The sequence below is a fragment of the Triticum aestivum genome, chromosome 6B (assembly GCF_018294505.1).
Source record: "Triticum aestivum cultivar Chinese Spring chromosome 6B, IWGSC CS RefSeq v2.1, whole genome shotgun sequence".
Taxonomy (NCBI): domain Eukaryota; kingdom Viridiplantae; phylum Streptophyta; class Magnoliopsida; order Poales; family Poaceae; genus Triticum; species Triticum aestivum.
Window position 1 is genome coordinate 204,618,022 of NC_057810.1, and position 17,454 is coordinate 204,635,475.

Sequence of the window (17,454 nt, forward strand, 5' to 3'; positions counted from 1 at the left end):
ACTACCAAACGTCACAACGTAACTGGGTGATTATAAAGGAGTACTACAGGTGTCTCCGAAGGTACATGTTGAGTTGGCGTATTTCGGGATTAGGTTTTGTCACTCTGATTGTCGGAGAGGTATCTCTGGGCCCTCTCGGTAATGCACATCACTACAAGCCTTGCAAGCAATGTGACCAATGAGTTGGTTACGGGATGATGCATTACGTAACGAGTAAAGAGACTTGCCGGTAACGAGATTGAACTAGGTATTGAATACCGACGATCAAATCTGGGGCAAGTAACATACCGATGACAAAGAGAACAACGTATGTTGTTATGCGGTTTGACCGATAAAGATCTTCATAGAATATGTAGGAGCCAATATGAACATCCAGGTTCCACTATTGGTTATTGACCGGAAACAGTTCTAGGTCATGTCTACATAGTTCTCGAACCCGTAGGGTCCGCACGCTTAAGGTTTCGATGACAGTTATATTATGAGTTTATGAGTTTTGATGTACCGAAGGAGTTCGGAGTCCCGGATGAGATCGGGGACATGACGAGGAGTCTCGAAATGGTCGAGACGTAAAGATCAATATATTGGACGACTATATTCGGAGTTCGGAAAGGTTCCGAGTGATTCGGGTATTTTTCGGAGTACCGGAGAGTTACGGGAATTCGCCGGGGAGTATATGGGCCTTATTGGGCCATACGGGAATAGAGGAGAGAGGCCGAAAGGAATGAGGTGCGCAGCCCCCCTCTGGTCCGAATTGGACAAGGGGTGCGGCCCCCTTTTCCTTCCTCCTCTCCCCCTCTTTCCCCCTTCTCCTACTCCAACAAGGAAGGAGGGAGTCCTACTCCCGGTGGGAGTAGGACTCCCCTTGGCGCGCCCCCTCCTAGGGCCGGCCTCCTCCCCCCTTGCTCCTTTATATACGGGGGCAGGGGGGCACCTCTAGGGACAACAACACAAGTTGATCTACGGATCGTTCCTTCGGTGCCCTCCTCCACCATATTCCACCTCGGTCATATCGTCGCGGAGTTTAGGCGAAGCCCTGCGCCGGTAGAACATCATCATCGTCACCACGCCGTCGTGCTGACGGAACTCATCCCCGACGCTTTGCTGGATTGGAGCCCGGGGAACGTCATCGAGCTGAACGTGTGCTGAACACGGAGGTGCCGTACATTCGGTGCTTGGATCGGTCGGATCGTGAAAACGTATGACTACATCAACCGCGTTGTCATAACGCTTCTGCTTACGGTCTACGAGGGTACGTGGACAACACTCTCCCCTCTCGTTGCTATGCCATCACCACGATCTTGCGTGTGCGTAGGAATTTTTTTTGAAATTACTACGTTCCCCAACAGTGGCATCCGAGCCTAGGTTTTATGCGTTGATGTTAGATGCACGAGTAGAACACAAGTGAGTTGTGGGCGATACAAGTCATACTGCTTACCAGCATGTCATACTTTGGTTCGGCGGTATTGTTGGGTGAAGCGGCCCAGACCGACATTACGCGTACGCTTACGCGAGACTGGTTTTACCGCCGTGCTTTGCACACAGGTGACTAGCGGGTGTCTGTTTCTTCAACTTTAGTTGAACCGAGTGTGGCTACGCCCGGTCCTTGCGAAGGTTAAAACAGCACCAACTTGACTAACTATCATTGTGGTTTTGATGCGTAGGTAAGAACGGTTCTTGCTCAGCCCGTAGCAGCCACGTAAAACTTGCAACAACAAAGTAGAGGACGTCTAACTTGTTTTTGCAGGGCATGTTGTGATGTGATATGGTCAAGACGTGATGAGATATAAGTTGTTGTATGAGATGATCATGTTTTGTTGAAGTTATCGGCAACTGGAAGAAGCCCTATGGTTGTCTCTTTGTTGCATAAGATGCAAGTGCCAAATAATTGCTTTACTTTATCGCTATGCGATAGCAATAGTTGCAAGAGCAATAGTTGGCGAGTCGACCATGTGACGACACATTGATATAGATCAAGATGATGAAGATCATGGTGTCGTGCCGGTAACGATAGAGATCATGACAGTACTTTGGAGATGGAGATCAAAAGGCGCAAGATGATCATGGCCATATCATGTCACATATTTTGATTGCATATGATGTTTATCTGTTATACATCTTATTTTGTTTTGTTTGACGGTAGCATTATAAGATGATCTCTCACTAATTATGAAGAAGTGTTCTCCCTGAGTATGCACCGTTGCGAAAGTTCTTCGTGCTGAGACACCACGTGATGATCGGGTGTGATAGGCTCTACGTTCAAATACAACGGGTGCAAAACAGTTGCACACGCGGAATACTCAGGATAAACTTGACGAGCCTAGCATCTACAGATATGGCCTCGGAACACGGAGACCGAAAGGTCGAACGTGAATCATATAGTAGATATGATCAACATAGTGATGTTCACCATTGAAACTACTCCATCTCACGTGATGATCGGACATGGTTTAGTTGATTTGGATCACGTAATCACTTAGATGACTAGAGAGATGTCTGTCTAAGTGGGAGTTCTTAAGTAATATGATTAGTTGAACTTAAATTTATCATGAACTTAGTCCTGGTAGTATTTTGCAAATTATGTTGTAGATCAATAGTTTGCGTTGTTGCTTTCATATGTTTATTTTGATATGTTCCTAGAGAAAATTGTGTTGAAAGATGTTAGTAGCAATGATGCGGATTCGATCCGTGATTTGAGGTTTATCCTCATTGCTGCACAGAAGAATTATGTCCTTAAGCACCGCTAGGTGACAGACCTATTGCAGGAGCAGATGCAGACGTTATGAACGTTTGGCTGGCTCAATATGATGACTACATGATAGTTTAGTGCACCATGCTTAACGGCTTAGAATCGGGACTTCAAAGACGTTTTTGAACGTCATGGACCATATGAGATGTTCCAGGAGTTGAAGTTAATATTTCAAGCAAATACCCGAGTTGAGAGATATGAAGTCTCCAACAAGTTCTATTGCTAAAAGATGGAGGAGAATCGCTCAACTAGTGAGCATGTGCTCAGATTGTCTGAGTACTTCAATCGCTTGAATCAAGTGGGAGTTAATCTTCCAGATAAGATAGTGATTGACAGAATTCTCTAGTCACCATCACCAAGTTAGTAGAACTTTGTGATGAACTATAGTATGCAAGGGATGACGAAAACGAATCCCAAGCTCTTCGTGATGTTGAAATCGACGAAGGTAGAAATCAAGAAAGAGCATCAAGTGTTGATGATTGGCAAGACCACTAGTTTCAAGAAAAGGGCAAAGGGATAGAAAGGGAACTTCAAGTAGAATGACAAGCAAGTTGTCACTCCCGCGAAGAAGCTCATAGCTGGACCAAAGCCTGAAACTGAGTGCTTACGCTGCAAAGGAAATGGTCACTGGAAGCGGAAATGCCCTGAATATTTGGTGGATAAGAAGGATGGCGAAGTGAACAAGGGTATATTTGATATACAGGTTATTGATGTGTGACTTACTAGTGTTTATAGTAGCCCCTGAGTATTTGATACTTGTTCAGTTGCTAAGATTAGTAACTCGAAACAGGAGTTATATAAACAGAGACTGGTTGAAGGGGAAGTGGCGATGAGTGTTGGAAGTGGTTCCAAGATTGATATGATCATCATCGCACACTCCCTATACTTTCGGGATTAGTGTTGAACCTAAATAAATGTTATTTGGCGTTTGCGTTGAGCATGAATATGATTTGATCATGTTTATTGCAATACGGTTATTCATTTAAAATCAGAGAATAATTGTTGTTCTGTTTAAATGAATAAAACCTTTGATGGTCATACACCCAATGAAAATAGTTTGTTGGATCTCGATCGTAGTGATACACATATTCATAATATTGATGCCAAAAGATGCAAAGTTGATAATGATAGTGCAACTTATTTGTGGCACTGCCGTTTGGGTCATATCGGTGTAAAGCGCATGAAGAAACTCCATAAAGATGGATTTTCGGAATCACTTGGTTATGAATCATTTGATGCTTGCGAACCATGCCTTTTGGGCAAGATGACTAAAACTCCGTTCTCTGGAACAATGGAACGAGCTACTGACTTATTGGAAACAATACATACCGATGTATGCGGTCCAATGAGTGTTGATGCTCGTGGCGGGTATCGTTATTTTCTGACCTTCACAAGATGAATTGAGCAGATATGAGTATATCTACTTGATGAAACATAAGTCTGAAATAATTGAAAGGTTCAAAGAATTTCAGAGTGAAGTGGAAAAATCATCATAACAAGAAAATAAAGTTTCTACGATCTGATCGCGGAGACGAATCTTTGAGTTACGAGTTTGGTCTTTAATTAAAACAATGTGGAGTAGTTTCACAGCTCACGCCACCAGGAACACTACAACGTTATGGTGTGTCCGAACGTCGTAACTGCACTTTATTGGATATGGTGCGATCTATGATGTCTCTTATCGGTTTTACCACTATCGTTTTGGGGTTGTGTATTAGAGACAGCTGCATTCACATTTAAAAGGGCACCATCTAAATCCGTTGAGATGACACCGTATGAACTATGGTTTAGCAGTAAACCTAAGCTGTCGTTTCTTAAAGTTTGGAGTTGCGATGCTTATATGAAAAAGTTTCAACCTGATAAGCTCGAACCCAAATCGGAGAAGTCCGTCTTCATAGAATACCCAAAGGAAACTGTTGGGTACTCCTTCTATCACAGATCCAAAGGCAAAACATTCGTTGCTAAGAATGGATCCTTTCTAGAGAAGGAGTTTCTCTCGAAAGAAGTGAGTGGGAGGAAAGTAGAACTTGATGAGGTAACTGCACCTGCTCCCTTATTTGAAAGTAGTTCATCACAGAAATCTGTTCCTGTGACTACTACACCAATTAGTGAGGAAGTTAATGATGATGATCATGAAACTTCAGATTAAGTTACTACAGAACCTCGTAGGTCTTCTAGAGTAAGATCCGCACCAGAGTGGTACGGTAATCCTGTTCTGGAAGTTATGTTACTAGACCATGACGAACCTACGAACTATGAAGAAGCGATGGTGAGCCCAGATTCCGCAAAATGGCTTGAGGCCATAAAATATGAGATATGATCCATGTATGAGAACAAAGTATGGACTTTGATTGACTTGCTCAATGATCAACAAGCCATGTTAAATAAATGGATCTTTAAGAGGAAGACGGACACTGATAGTAGTGTTACTATCTAATAAGCTCGACTTGTTGCGAAAGGTTTTTGACAAGTTCAAGGTGTTGAATATGATGAGATTTTCTCACTCGTATCGATGCTTAAGTCCGTCTGAATCATGTTAGAAATTGCCACATTTTATGAAATCTGGCAAATGGATGTCAAAACTACATTCCTTAATGATTTATTAAAGAAGAGCTATATATGATGCAACCAGAAAGGTTTTGTCAATCCTAAAGGTGCTAACAAAGTGTGCAAGCTCCAGCGATCCATCAATGGACTGGTGTAAGCATCTCGGAGTTGGAATATACGCTTTGATGAGTTGATCAAAGCATATGGTTTAATACAGACTTTTTGAGAAGCATGTATTTACAAGAAAGTGAGTGGGAGCTCTGTAGCATTTCTAATATTATATGTGGATGACATATTGTTAATTGGAAATGATATGGAAATTCTGGATAGCATGAAAGGATACTTGAATAAGAGTTTTTCAAAGCAAGACCTCGGTGAAGCTGCTTACATATTGAGCATCAAGATCTATAGAGATAGATCAAAACACTTGATAAGATTTTTTCAATGAGTACATACCTTGACAAGATTTTGAAGTAGTTCAAAATGGAACAGTCAAAGAAAGAGTTCTTGCCTGTGATGCGAAGGTATAAAGTTGAGTAAGACTAAAAACCCGACCATGGCAGAAAATAGAAAAGAATGAACAGTCATTCCCTATGCCTCAGTCATAGGTTCTATAAAGTATGCTATGCTGTGTACTAGACCTATTGTATACCTTGCTCTGAGTTAGGCAAGGGAATACAATAGTGATCTAATAGTAGATCACTAGACAGCGGTCAAGAATATCCTTAGTGAGGACTAAGGAGATGTTTCTCGATTATGGAGGTGATAAAAGATCACTGGACAGCGGTCAAGAATATCCTTAGTGAGGACTAAGGATCTTAACTCAAATCACTCGGAGAGGGGATGCTTAGTCAATCTTCTTAGAAATCTTAAGCGGAGCAGCCAATGGAAAACGTTGGAGCGGGGTGGCTATTTATAGCCGCAGACTTCCCTGAAGGGATATGACCAAATTGGACATGTGCAGCAGCCAATGGTCAAACGGAACGAGTCCAACAGTCGGATTTTGAGCACAATGGTAACATTACTTGGGGAACAAGTAATGCTAACTCCTAAGTTTGAAAGACATCTCCTGCAGCGTGAAGAACAACATCTACTACTGCCAGGTAATCATTCAGAGCATAAAGAGGTTTTTCTTGCATCTTTTATAGGTTTTGGGCTAAGCATCACATCGGATCTAAGCTTCGAGAACCTATACCCCTCTTAATAGTACGGAGGTCCTATGACTCAAATAAATGAAATAAGAACAACAAAATGAATACTACGTATTCACTTTGTCTTTGACTTTCATTTGATGCAGTCAATTTCTTCGGACAACAGCTCCGAACCAATTGCTTCGCTTTAGTAATGGGGTTTAAGGGGTCAACTTCTTCACACCAATCTTCTCGCCCACAAGTCTTCAACAGATGTAGATCATTCTTTTCTGCAGCGCAGATATTCTTCAGTGAAGTTCCTCGAACTTGACACCCTTAGAGAGCATTCTCTTCAGTTCTACATGGACTATTTCTCTCTGTGTGCACTAGCAAACAAATCAGTCCATATCTATTTCTGTCAACAATCTCCAAAATACAAGAGCGAAAATATTGCACCAACATGCTTCACTAATTTTTTTGAGCTAGGCAATTGCTCTATGTGCTTCACTTAAATCTTTTTGAACACGTTGGTGATTAAATTTTGAAGAAATACTTGCACTCTGATGAAGGAAATATGCCCTAGAGGCAATAATAAAGTTATTATTTATTTCCTTATATAATGATAAATGTTTATTATTCATGCTAGAATTGTATTAACCGGAAACATAATACATGTGTGAATACATAGACAAACATAACGTCACTAGTATGCCTCTACTTGACTAGATCATTAATCAAAGATGGTTATGTTTCCTAACCATAGACATGTGTTGTCATTTGATTAACGGGATCACATCATTAGGAGAATGATGTGATTGACATGACCCATTCCGTTAGCTTAGCACTTGATCGTTTAGTATATTGCTATTGCTTTCTTCATGACTTATACATGTTCCTGTAACTATGAGATTATGCAACTTCCGTTTACCGGAGGAACACTTTGGGTACTACCAAACGTCACAACGTAACTGGGTGATTATAAAGGAGTACTACAGGTGTCTCCGAAGGTACATGTTGAGTTGGCATATTTCGAGATTAGGTTTTGTCACTCCGATTGTCAGAGAGGTATCTCTGGGCCCTCTCGGTAATGCACATCACTACAAGCCTTGCAAGCAATGTGACCAATGAGTTGGTTACGGGATGATGCATTATGTAACGAGTAAAGAGACTTGCCGGTAACGAGATTGAACTAGGTATTGGATACCGACGATCAAATCTGGGGCAAGTAACATACCGATGACAAAGGGAACAACGTATGTTGTTATGCGGTTTGACCGATAAAGATCTTCGTAGAATATGTAGGAGCCAATATGAACATCCAGGTTCCACTATTGGTTATTGACCGGAAACAGTTCTAGGTCATGTCTACATAGTTCTCGAACCCGTAGGGTCCGCACGCTTAAGGTTTCGATGACAGTTATATTATGAGTTTATGAGTTTTGATGTACCGAAGGAGTTCGGAGTCCCGGATGAGATCGGGAACATGACGAGGAGTCTCGAAATGGTCGAGACGTAAAGATCGATATATTGGACGACTATATTCGGAGTTCGGAAAGGTTCCGAGTGATTCGGGTATTTTTCGGAGTACCGGAGAGTTACGGGAATTCGCCGGGGAGTATATGGGCCTTATTGGGCCATACGGGAATAGAGGAGAGAGGCCGAAAGGAAGGAGGTGCGCAGCCCCCCTCTGGTCCGAATTGGACAAGGGGTGCGGCCCCCTTTTCCTTCCTCCTCTCCCCCTCTTTCCCCCTTCTCCTACTCCAACAAGGAAGGAGGGAGTCCTACTCCCGGTGGGAGTAGGACTCCCCTTGGCGCGCCCCCTCCTAGGGCCGGCCTCCTCCCCCCTTGCTCCTTTATATACGGGGGCAGGGGGGCACCTCTAGGGACAACAACACAAGTTGATCTACGGATCGTTCCTTAGCCGTGTGTGGTGCCCTCCTCCACCATATTCCACCTCGGTCATATCGTCGTGGAGTTTAGGCGAAGCCCTACGCCGGTAGAACATTATCATCGTCACCATGCCGTCGTGCTGACGGAACTAATCCCCGACGCTTTGCTGGATTGGAGCCCGGGGAACGTCATCGAGCTGAACGTGTGCTGAACACGGAGGTGCCGTACGTTCGGTGCTTGGATCGTCGGATCATGAAGACGTACGACTACATCAACCGCGTTGTCATAACGCTTCCGCTTACGGTCTACGAGGGTACGTGGACAACACTCTCCCCTCTCGTTGCTATGCCATCACCATGATCTTGCGTGTGTGTAGGATTTTTTTTGAAATTACTACGTTCCCCAACATCTGATGCTTCACTTAAATCTATTTGAGAGTTGATAAATTTTGAAGAAATATTTGCACTCTCGTGCTTCACTTAAATCTTTTTGAGAGTTGATATTAGCAACGGTAATTTGCATGAGATATGAGTTTGGTCCCAAAGTGATGAATGTCCAAGAGGGATATAGTAAAAACTTTCATGAAAGATCATTGGATATGGTAAGCTTGATTGATCGCAATAGTTTTGAGATATCGAGATAGTAATATGTGAGTCATGTTAGTGAGTAATTATGGTTTAGTAAGAATATTGGTGTTAAGGTTTGTGATTCTCTATGTAAGCACGAAAGTCAATAGTTATGCAACGAAGTTACATCCTACTTGTAGTGCATTATTCAGTGTTAGTTATGTTTAATGCGTGCTTATGATTGTTTTCTTTTTTGGTTGATCGCTTATCAATCTATTTGATAGCCTTCATTTGTACTAAGCGGGAATGTTGCTTGTGCATCCAAATCCTTAAAACCAAAGTTGTGCCAAATGAGTACACCACACCTACCTATATGCAGTATTTTCGTGTTGTTCCAAGTAAATTTGCATGTGCCAACTCTAATATCCAAAATAAATTTCCGTTTTGTGTGCCTATACCGCTCATGAAGCGGAGGGGGTGGCCAATATTTTCCATGCTAGGTATTGTATTCTCACGGTGAGCGCTATTCATTTGTCATTGCACGAGAGTGTGACATGTAATAGGGATGCCCAGTCCCGAAATGAAAATAATAATAATATGATGATAATAATAAATTCCTTGGAAAGTGTTGGTATGGAAGGCACCCGTGGATATGGCTAGCCATGTATTATGTAAGAATGGTAGAAAGGAAATAAAATTTATTTTTGTTTGGGAACCGCCTATGATTTGTCTAGGATGGAAGATATTGAAAATTCTCGGTGATTTCCGTTGGCAGGAAAAGCATGCCTCTCAAAATAATTTTATCTCTCAATTTAAGCTATGAGCTCTGGCACCAATGGCATATCTATTTACTTTTATGTAATTTTTATTTTTATTTTGAGTCTCCATCTTCTCTTATAAAGCACCAAGTAGGGAACACTATTGTGCATTGGATGTAGCTAATATTTGAGTGTGTTTCATGAATGGATCAATGATTGAGCATAATGGACCAGGGATAACTTTCTTTAGCATTGATATTTTGAAAGACATGGTTGCTTGTTGGTATGCTTAAGTATTGATGTATTCATGTAAAATTATAGACTATTACTTTGAATCATTCAAGCCTAAATGTCCATGCTACAAAGAACAAAAATTATATGATGAATATGATAGGTAGCATTCCACATCAAAAAAAATTGTTTTTATCATTTACCCGCTCGAGGACAAGTAGAAATTAAGATTGGGGATGCTTGATACGTCTCCAACGTATCTATAACTTTTGCTTGTTCCATGCTATTATAGTATCAATCTTGGATGTTTTATATACATTTACAAGCAACTTCATGTCATTTTTGGGACTAACTTATTAACTTAGTGCCCAGTGCCATTTTTTTCACTATGCAGAATATCAATACCAAGCGAAGTCTAAATGCCATAGAACTTTTTTGAGATTTTTTGGCAATAAGAGACCCTGGAAGCTTCGGGAGGGGATGAGAAGATGAAGCAGTGGCCCACTAGGCACCAGGGCCCACTCAAGGGGTAGAGCGTGCCCTAGTACATAGTGGGGCCCACAAGCCTCCTTTTGACCTAACTCCCCTCTATAAATTCCCAAAAAATCATAAAACCTATAGGGGAGTCAACGAAATACTTTTTCCACCGTCGCAAGATTCTGTTCTTGTGAGATCCCATCTAGAGGCCTTCACCGGGACTCTATTGGAGGGGGGATTGTTCACAAAGGGGCTCTACATCAACCTTTCCGCCCTTCCGATGATGCATGAGTAGTTTACCACAGACCTACGGGCCCATAGTTAGTGCTAGATGGCTTCTTCTCTCTCGATGTTCTTCAATACAATGTTCTCCTTGATGTTCTTGGAGTTCTATCTGATGCAATTAATGTTCGCGGTGTGTTTGCTGGGATTCGATGAATTGTGAGTTTATGATAAGATCTATCCATGAATATTATTTGAGTTTTTCTCTGAACTCTTTTATGCGTGATTGTTATAACTTTGTATTTCTTCTTCGATCTATTGATTTGGTTTGGCCAACTAGTTGATTTATCTTGCAATGGGAAGAGGTGCTTTGTGATGGGTTCGATCTTGCGGTGCTCAATCCTAGTGACAGAGAAGGACATGACACGTATGTATCATTACTATTAAGGGTAAAAAGATGGGGTTTATTCATGCGTGAGTTTATCTTGTCTTGTTCTTGTCTACATCATGTCATCTTGCTTAAGGCATTACTCCGTTTCTTGTGAACTTAATACACTAGATGCATGGTGAATAGCGGTCGATGTGTGGAGTACTAGTAGTAGATGCATGATAGTTTTAGTCTACTAATCTTGGATATTATGTCTATATACATGATCATTGCCTTGCATATCGTCATAATTATTTGCTTTTCTATCAATTGCTCAACAACAATTTGTTTACCCACCGTATGCTATTTTCTCGAGAGAAGCCTCTAGTGAAAACTATGGACACCGGGTCTATCTTTTATCATATAAAAATCCTAAAAATATTTGCTACAATTTTTACTTTATTCATTTCATTTTATATTTTGTGCGATATATTTATCTATCACCATACAATTTAGTCTTGCAAATAACCGCCAAAGGATTGACAACCCCTTGTCCGCGCTGGGTGCAAGGATTTGTTATCTTGTTTGTAGGTACTGTTTACATAGTGTTGCTTGGTTCTCCTACTGCATTGATAACCTTGTTTTCATAAGCGATGGAAATACTTATCTATACTGTACTGCATCATCCCCTCCTCTCCGGGGAAATCCCAGCGCAGCTCACAAGTAGCACCATCCAACTACAAGTTGGTTCGCAACACTTTGGTAACCCCTAAAATGCATGAAAGAGTTTAGTTGCTAAACAGTTAAGTGAAGAAAACTTAGCTACAACAACTTTAAACACCTATTCATTGGGAACTTTAGTTGCTAACTCTTTAATGCGCTTAACACCTCATCTAAGTACATGTTCATTGGAAGAGGTCTTAAACCGGAAGGGAGGGAGTAATTTTTGCTTGGCAGTGCACGACCCACCTTTGGGTGTACGCGTAACACACCCGATCTCGTTATAGGTGCGTTTTCTAGTTCTAGAGATTTCTTGCATCATGTGTCAGTTTTATCTCCTCTCTTACTCATGTCATTAGGCATGGTGGTGAAGATGAAGCTACACAGAATACACACAATAGCAGACCAACACACATACCTATCAACCTTTTCGGCGTTGTGATGCCTCCACGGCTACCCCATCTGTATGCACGACCAGGAGACCATGCCCTTGAATCCGTGTCTTGTGAGAACCTGCATTGTGTGAGGCGACAATGTTTTTAGGTAGCGTCTAGGTGCGACTATTCACTTAAGTTTAACTACATCCCTAACCACACCTCATCTGCTTCCTCTACGACGGAGCACTACCTCATCTTCACCACCATAAATGACGACACTACTGCGCCGAAGATTTCGGCAAACTGGTACTTACTCCTTCTGTTCTAAACCTATCTCTCTCTTTTGTTATGTATTCTTTTTTAAATTCAACCACACCTTTATTTAATCATCCCACACCGGGATCTCGTCTGAGATAGTCTTTAAAATGAAATCTGGGGGCACATGCAGCCAACCTTGTATAATTTAGATGCAACTGCTTCCCTAGCTAATAAGTGGGCAACTTTATTAGCATCACGCCTAACCCACGAAACTTTCCAACTCCCCCTCAAGGCCAATAGACGCTTGACCTCCTCCACAATAGGCCCCAGCGATGACAAGTCCTTTTGCGTGCATTGAAGTTTGCTTACAATCTCCTTGCAATCCATCTCGATATGTAGGTTGATGATGTTCAGCTCGTCAGCCACCCGTGCGGTCCTTCTGCACGCCAGAAGTTCAGTCCTTGCCGGGTCACTTCCTAGTGGAAGGACATGGCAAGAGCCTTTGGTCTGCGTGCAGACATACTAATGTTTCTTATCTGTCGTATGTGATTTATCATGCTAGGAAATTTGCCATGATGATAATCTAGATTAAGCTTGACCCAAAACTGTTTATAATAACCTAACATTCTGTTCGACTCATGGTTTGCGCGTGGAAAATCAGTCGCCTGCGCTCGGCGGGCCGTATTATGTTTATTCACATGTTCGCTTGCCCAGTTTTGCCGTTTGGGCATGTGAAACAGAAGAAGCACCGTGCGCGTGCGCGTACAAAAGCCACCAGAACGCGCCCAACGGGGCGCTAAAGACGGGACCGTGCCGTGCCGTGCCGTGCGTCCCCCAATTCCCGTTCCCAAAAATATCCTCCCCACCGCCACCGCCACCGCCACCGGATATTCCACCCCGTCCCGGGAGCCAAGCCGAGGCAAAGGCGCCGCAGCGAATGGCTCCGCCCGCCGCCGGCAGGCCCTCGGCCTCCGCCGCGCCGGAGCCTCCCCTGCGGGAGGCCGCCAAGCGCCGGCGCGCCCCCGCGTGCGCCGGTGCCGGGGCCCGCATCCTTTCCCTGGGCGTGCGGGGCGCCGTGATGGTCGCCGCGCTGGTGCTCTTCCTACTCTTCGCCGCCGCCGCGGTCATCCTCATGCTCGCGCTCCTCGTCGCCGCGCGCGGCTTCCGCCAGCAGGGCCGCCGCCGGCACCGCGCCTCGCCCGACTCCTCCACTCCGCCGCCGCCCCCCGCCGTCGGCCTCCCGTCCGCCAAAATCCGCCTCCTGCCCAGCTTCGTGCCCTGCCCGTGCGACGGCGGCGGCGACGGCTCCTCCTCCTCGCCGCGGATCTGCCCCGTCTGCCTCGACGCTGCGCGCGCCGGGGAGCGGTGGCGCGCGCTGCCCGCCTGCGGCCACGCGTTCCACGCGGCCTGCGTCGACCGGTGGCTCCTCTTGTCGCCCGGGTGCCCCGTCTGCCGCGCCACGGTGTCCGTCCCCGTCAGCTGATCGCGAGCTCCAGGCACGGGACATCATCAAGAAGTTGCACCGCGCCCCCGTGGTGGCCGCCCGCGACCGCCAGGGCTGTAAAGGTTCGGTTCCCGTCAGCTGTTCGAAGAAAAGCCTCCCCGCCTTGCTCTGTAGTCGTAGCCGTAGGCTTTGTGTGGATCTTTCTGCTGTTGTAAAGCGAGAGGCAGGGAGACGATGCATAAAACAAGTTTCTCCTTAAGGAGAACCTTGCAATGTCAACTACTTTATCTATTTTCATCTCAGTATTGTGTAGTTCATCCAAGTTGCTCGTGGTGCCAATTGTGAATTGTGATCGTATGATAGTAATGGGGAGCAATAACGAATGAATCGTCAATGCTCATATGCATCACAGTTGGCAATGTCAAAGTATTTGCTTAACTACTAACCTAGGAAACAAGTTTGATCGAAAGGGAATAAGCTTTGATGTGATGTGATGCTCTTGTGGGACAATTATAGGATAGTGATGTCAAGAGCTCCAGATGAAAATGAGTTTCTAAAACATGTGCCCAACTCAACCTAGGAAACAAGTCTGATCCAATCAATTTGTTGTAAGCCTGTTCTGTTCTTATCAGTGTAGTTCTAGGCATTAAAGAGCAACTCTTGTGGTAGAATTTGCTTATGAGGATAATGTGGCGTGTGATTTTTTTGTTATGTATGGATAGCTTTTCTTGGCAGCAGAGGTATACGCTTTGCCCCTTCTATAATCACGAAACTCACTTATTCATGGCTTGAACAATAGTAGTACAAATTATTTCTGAATTCTCGATACAGAAGAACTTGTTTCCCTCTCCAAAAAGAGAACACAAGAACTTGCCATGACCACCTTTATGAGCCTTCATTGATTCTGGTTGCTTTGTTATTACGGACCAATAAATAGATTTGAAAGCAGATATTAGGAACTTGAGAGCTTGACATCATTTACAGTTTTACACTCAGCTATGCATCTTGTTCTATATGCAACCATGTATCTTGTTCTAAATATGCAACCATGTATCTTGTTCTAAATATGCAACCATGCATGTAATAAAACTGGTCATCATTTTTTTTTGTCAGCTTACTTCTATCCAATATCCATTGGTCAATCCAATGGTGAGAGTTGATTTCTGAAAAGAAAAAATTAGACTCTGTACCTGATTTGTTAATTTTATTACATGATGACCTCTACCGTACTAGTGAACAATTTCGCTTCTCTACGAATTTGGTTTAGCCCAATAATTTGCTCAATTGTTGTCCATGAGTCATAAACATTGCTTCAGGACCGAGTCAGTGATGTGTAATGCCCCCTAAAACCTTATCAGTGATGTGTGATCCCCCCTAAACATAATGGTTGGTTTACATCAGTGTCATTGTCTCTCAGTGTCAAACGAGCTTCATTGGTTGGTCAGTGCCGGTGCCATTATCAGTTTATCATGCTACAGTGACGAGTTCTTATTTCGGAATGCTGATGATAAGTGTCTGAAGTTCCATGTACGCAAAACACAGCAGGGTTTGCAATGGTGACATCTTATAACAGTAAGAGATCTTCCGTTGTGCTCAGAGGAATGAACAAAGAATTATTCCAGGTTAAGTCATGTTCAAATCATGCAATGATCGAAACCACTTGAGTTGCTTATTCATCAATTAAATGGAAAATTTTCTGCGGATTTTGAGCCGTTGGTCACCATCTGACGGCCATGGTCGCACCGTGCTGTTCATCTTCAACCTCTTTTTTTTCTTCCTCCCCGTCCCGCCCTCCCCTTAAGGTCTCCACCGTCGCTGCTTGTTGTTGTCGGGACCATCCCTCTAAGCCCCGTCGTTCTATGGCAATGACAATGACCCCCATATGCCCCCTCCCCGACACCCACTCGCCAACCTGCTTCCTCGTCTTCGCCTAGGGCATCGTAGCTTGTCGTCGCTCGCCGTCGTCCCTGTCTCCGGTGAGGTCTTGACTCGGTCTCGCCGAGATCGACACTCATCGCTACACATCTCACATCGCCCCCACCTTCGGCCTCACCTGAATTGACTAACGCCAACAAAAAATTAAGGCACATGATGTTTAGCGAAACCGTGGAATTTCAGCCCTCGTAGGTCCAACACATGAGGCGTGAAGCAGATGATGAAAATTCAGAGTATGCACAAGGTCAAGTTCCACATCGCTAAGACAAGGTGGAGGCTAAACATAAGATTCGTCCATTAATGTGTGATAAAATACAAGTAACACATGAATTTGATGACAAGTTAAGTTGTTACTAGTAGAGAGTGAAGATGTCCAAGACCATGCATTTTTAGATCCGATCACTCAAGGCGACCAGAGATGTCTCTCTCATTCCAGAGAGGGGCAAATCCCATCTCAGCTACCAGTTATAGATAGCATTTGGCAACCCTAAGTAATTAAGTCACTACACATCTGAAGCACATACAATGACAGGTGTGAGAACATAGCATACACATTGTAAGAAACAATTAAAAAGCATTCTTGCTATCTCTCAAGTTGGGTTCGTCCAACACCATGTTCCTAACATGAGTTAACGTTATTGGTTCGACATCTCGATGTCCATGACCACCAAAACATGGTCATCAACCAACACCCATGTTGGTGTAATATTCATATGTGTCCTCACATGAACTCTGACCAAGGACAACTTTGGATTAATGATTTAAGCATATAGTTTCAGAAACAAAACACTTTTTTTGGAATGAACAAATCACATATTTTCCAATAATTAAAATGATATTATTGAAGGAACGTTTCATAATTCATGGATACAACAAAATATAATTATCTATGTTCACCTCTAGGGTATATTTCTAACATGATAATTGTCTTTAATTATTATTATTCTGAAAACTTCCACATGTGTTTTTAGCATCTTATTAATAGGAGAGAAAAGACCAAACTTGTGCAGCACAAACACGCACAAACCCTTGGTGTCATCCTAAGTTTGGAAGAAAAACTAGTGAAATGAAGAAGAAGAAGAAAAATCACTTCTCCTTGTTCTCTTATGATGACCCACAAGTATAGGGGATCTATTGTAGCCTTTTTGATAAGTAAGGGTGTCGAATCCAATGAGGCGAAGTAATTGACAAGTAGTTTTCAGCAAGGTTTCACTATAAAATGCCATAAAGATAATTTGACAGGTTGTTTGATAGCAAGATAAAGTGTAATAAGATAAATAGTAATAAAAGAAAGAGTGCATCAAGTGACCCAGTCCTTACGTATGATAAGGATGAGATATCAGTGTATAATAACTAAAACGCTCTTGAGGACACACAAGAATTTCGTCAGGTTATTTTCATTGTGATGCATTAAGTTATTGTTCATTGAGTGTTGTGTGTGTGTGTGTGTGGGGGGGGGGGGGGACTGGAGGTAAGGTATTGTTCTTACTTGAACAAATGCCTACTTATGATTATACTCTCCATGCAAGCATACACAAATATAAGAGAAATAATTAAGATAAACTAACGATAGCATTAAGAAATAGAATTGAAAAAGCCCCTCACAGAACAATTCATAGACATGAGTTTAGATTTCTATCTCGAGACAACCACGACAGGAACTGGAACTTCTCATGTGTATGTTCTTGTTCCCATTGGGGTTTGCCTCCTTCCCAAGCGCTCCATCTACGCCTCCTCGGGCACCCACGACGGTTGCTTTGGACGCTATAAGTACATCCACCTTACT

At 43.1% G+C, this 17,454-nt stretch overlaps 1 protein-coding gene across 1 annotated transcript; it reads left to right on the forward strand.

The window, feature by feature from the left end:
• Window positions 1-12,998: 12,998 nt before the first annotated feature.
• LOC123133964 (RING-H2 finger protein ATL56) lies at window positions 12,999-14,055 on the forward strand. The gene has a single exon (XM_044553336.1). It carries the CDS (start codon window positions 13,227-13,229, stop codon window positions 13,770-13,772), a length of 546 nt encoding a protein of 181 aa, XP_044409271.1. The 5' UTR covers window positions 12,999-13,226; the 3' UTR covers window positions 13,773-14,055.
• The last annotated feature ends 3,399 nt before the right edge of the window (window positions 14,056-17,454 follow it).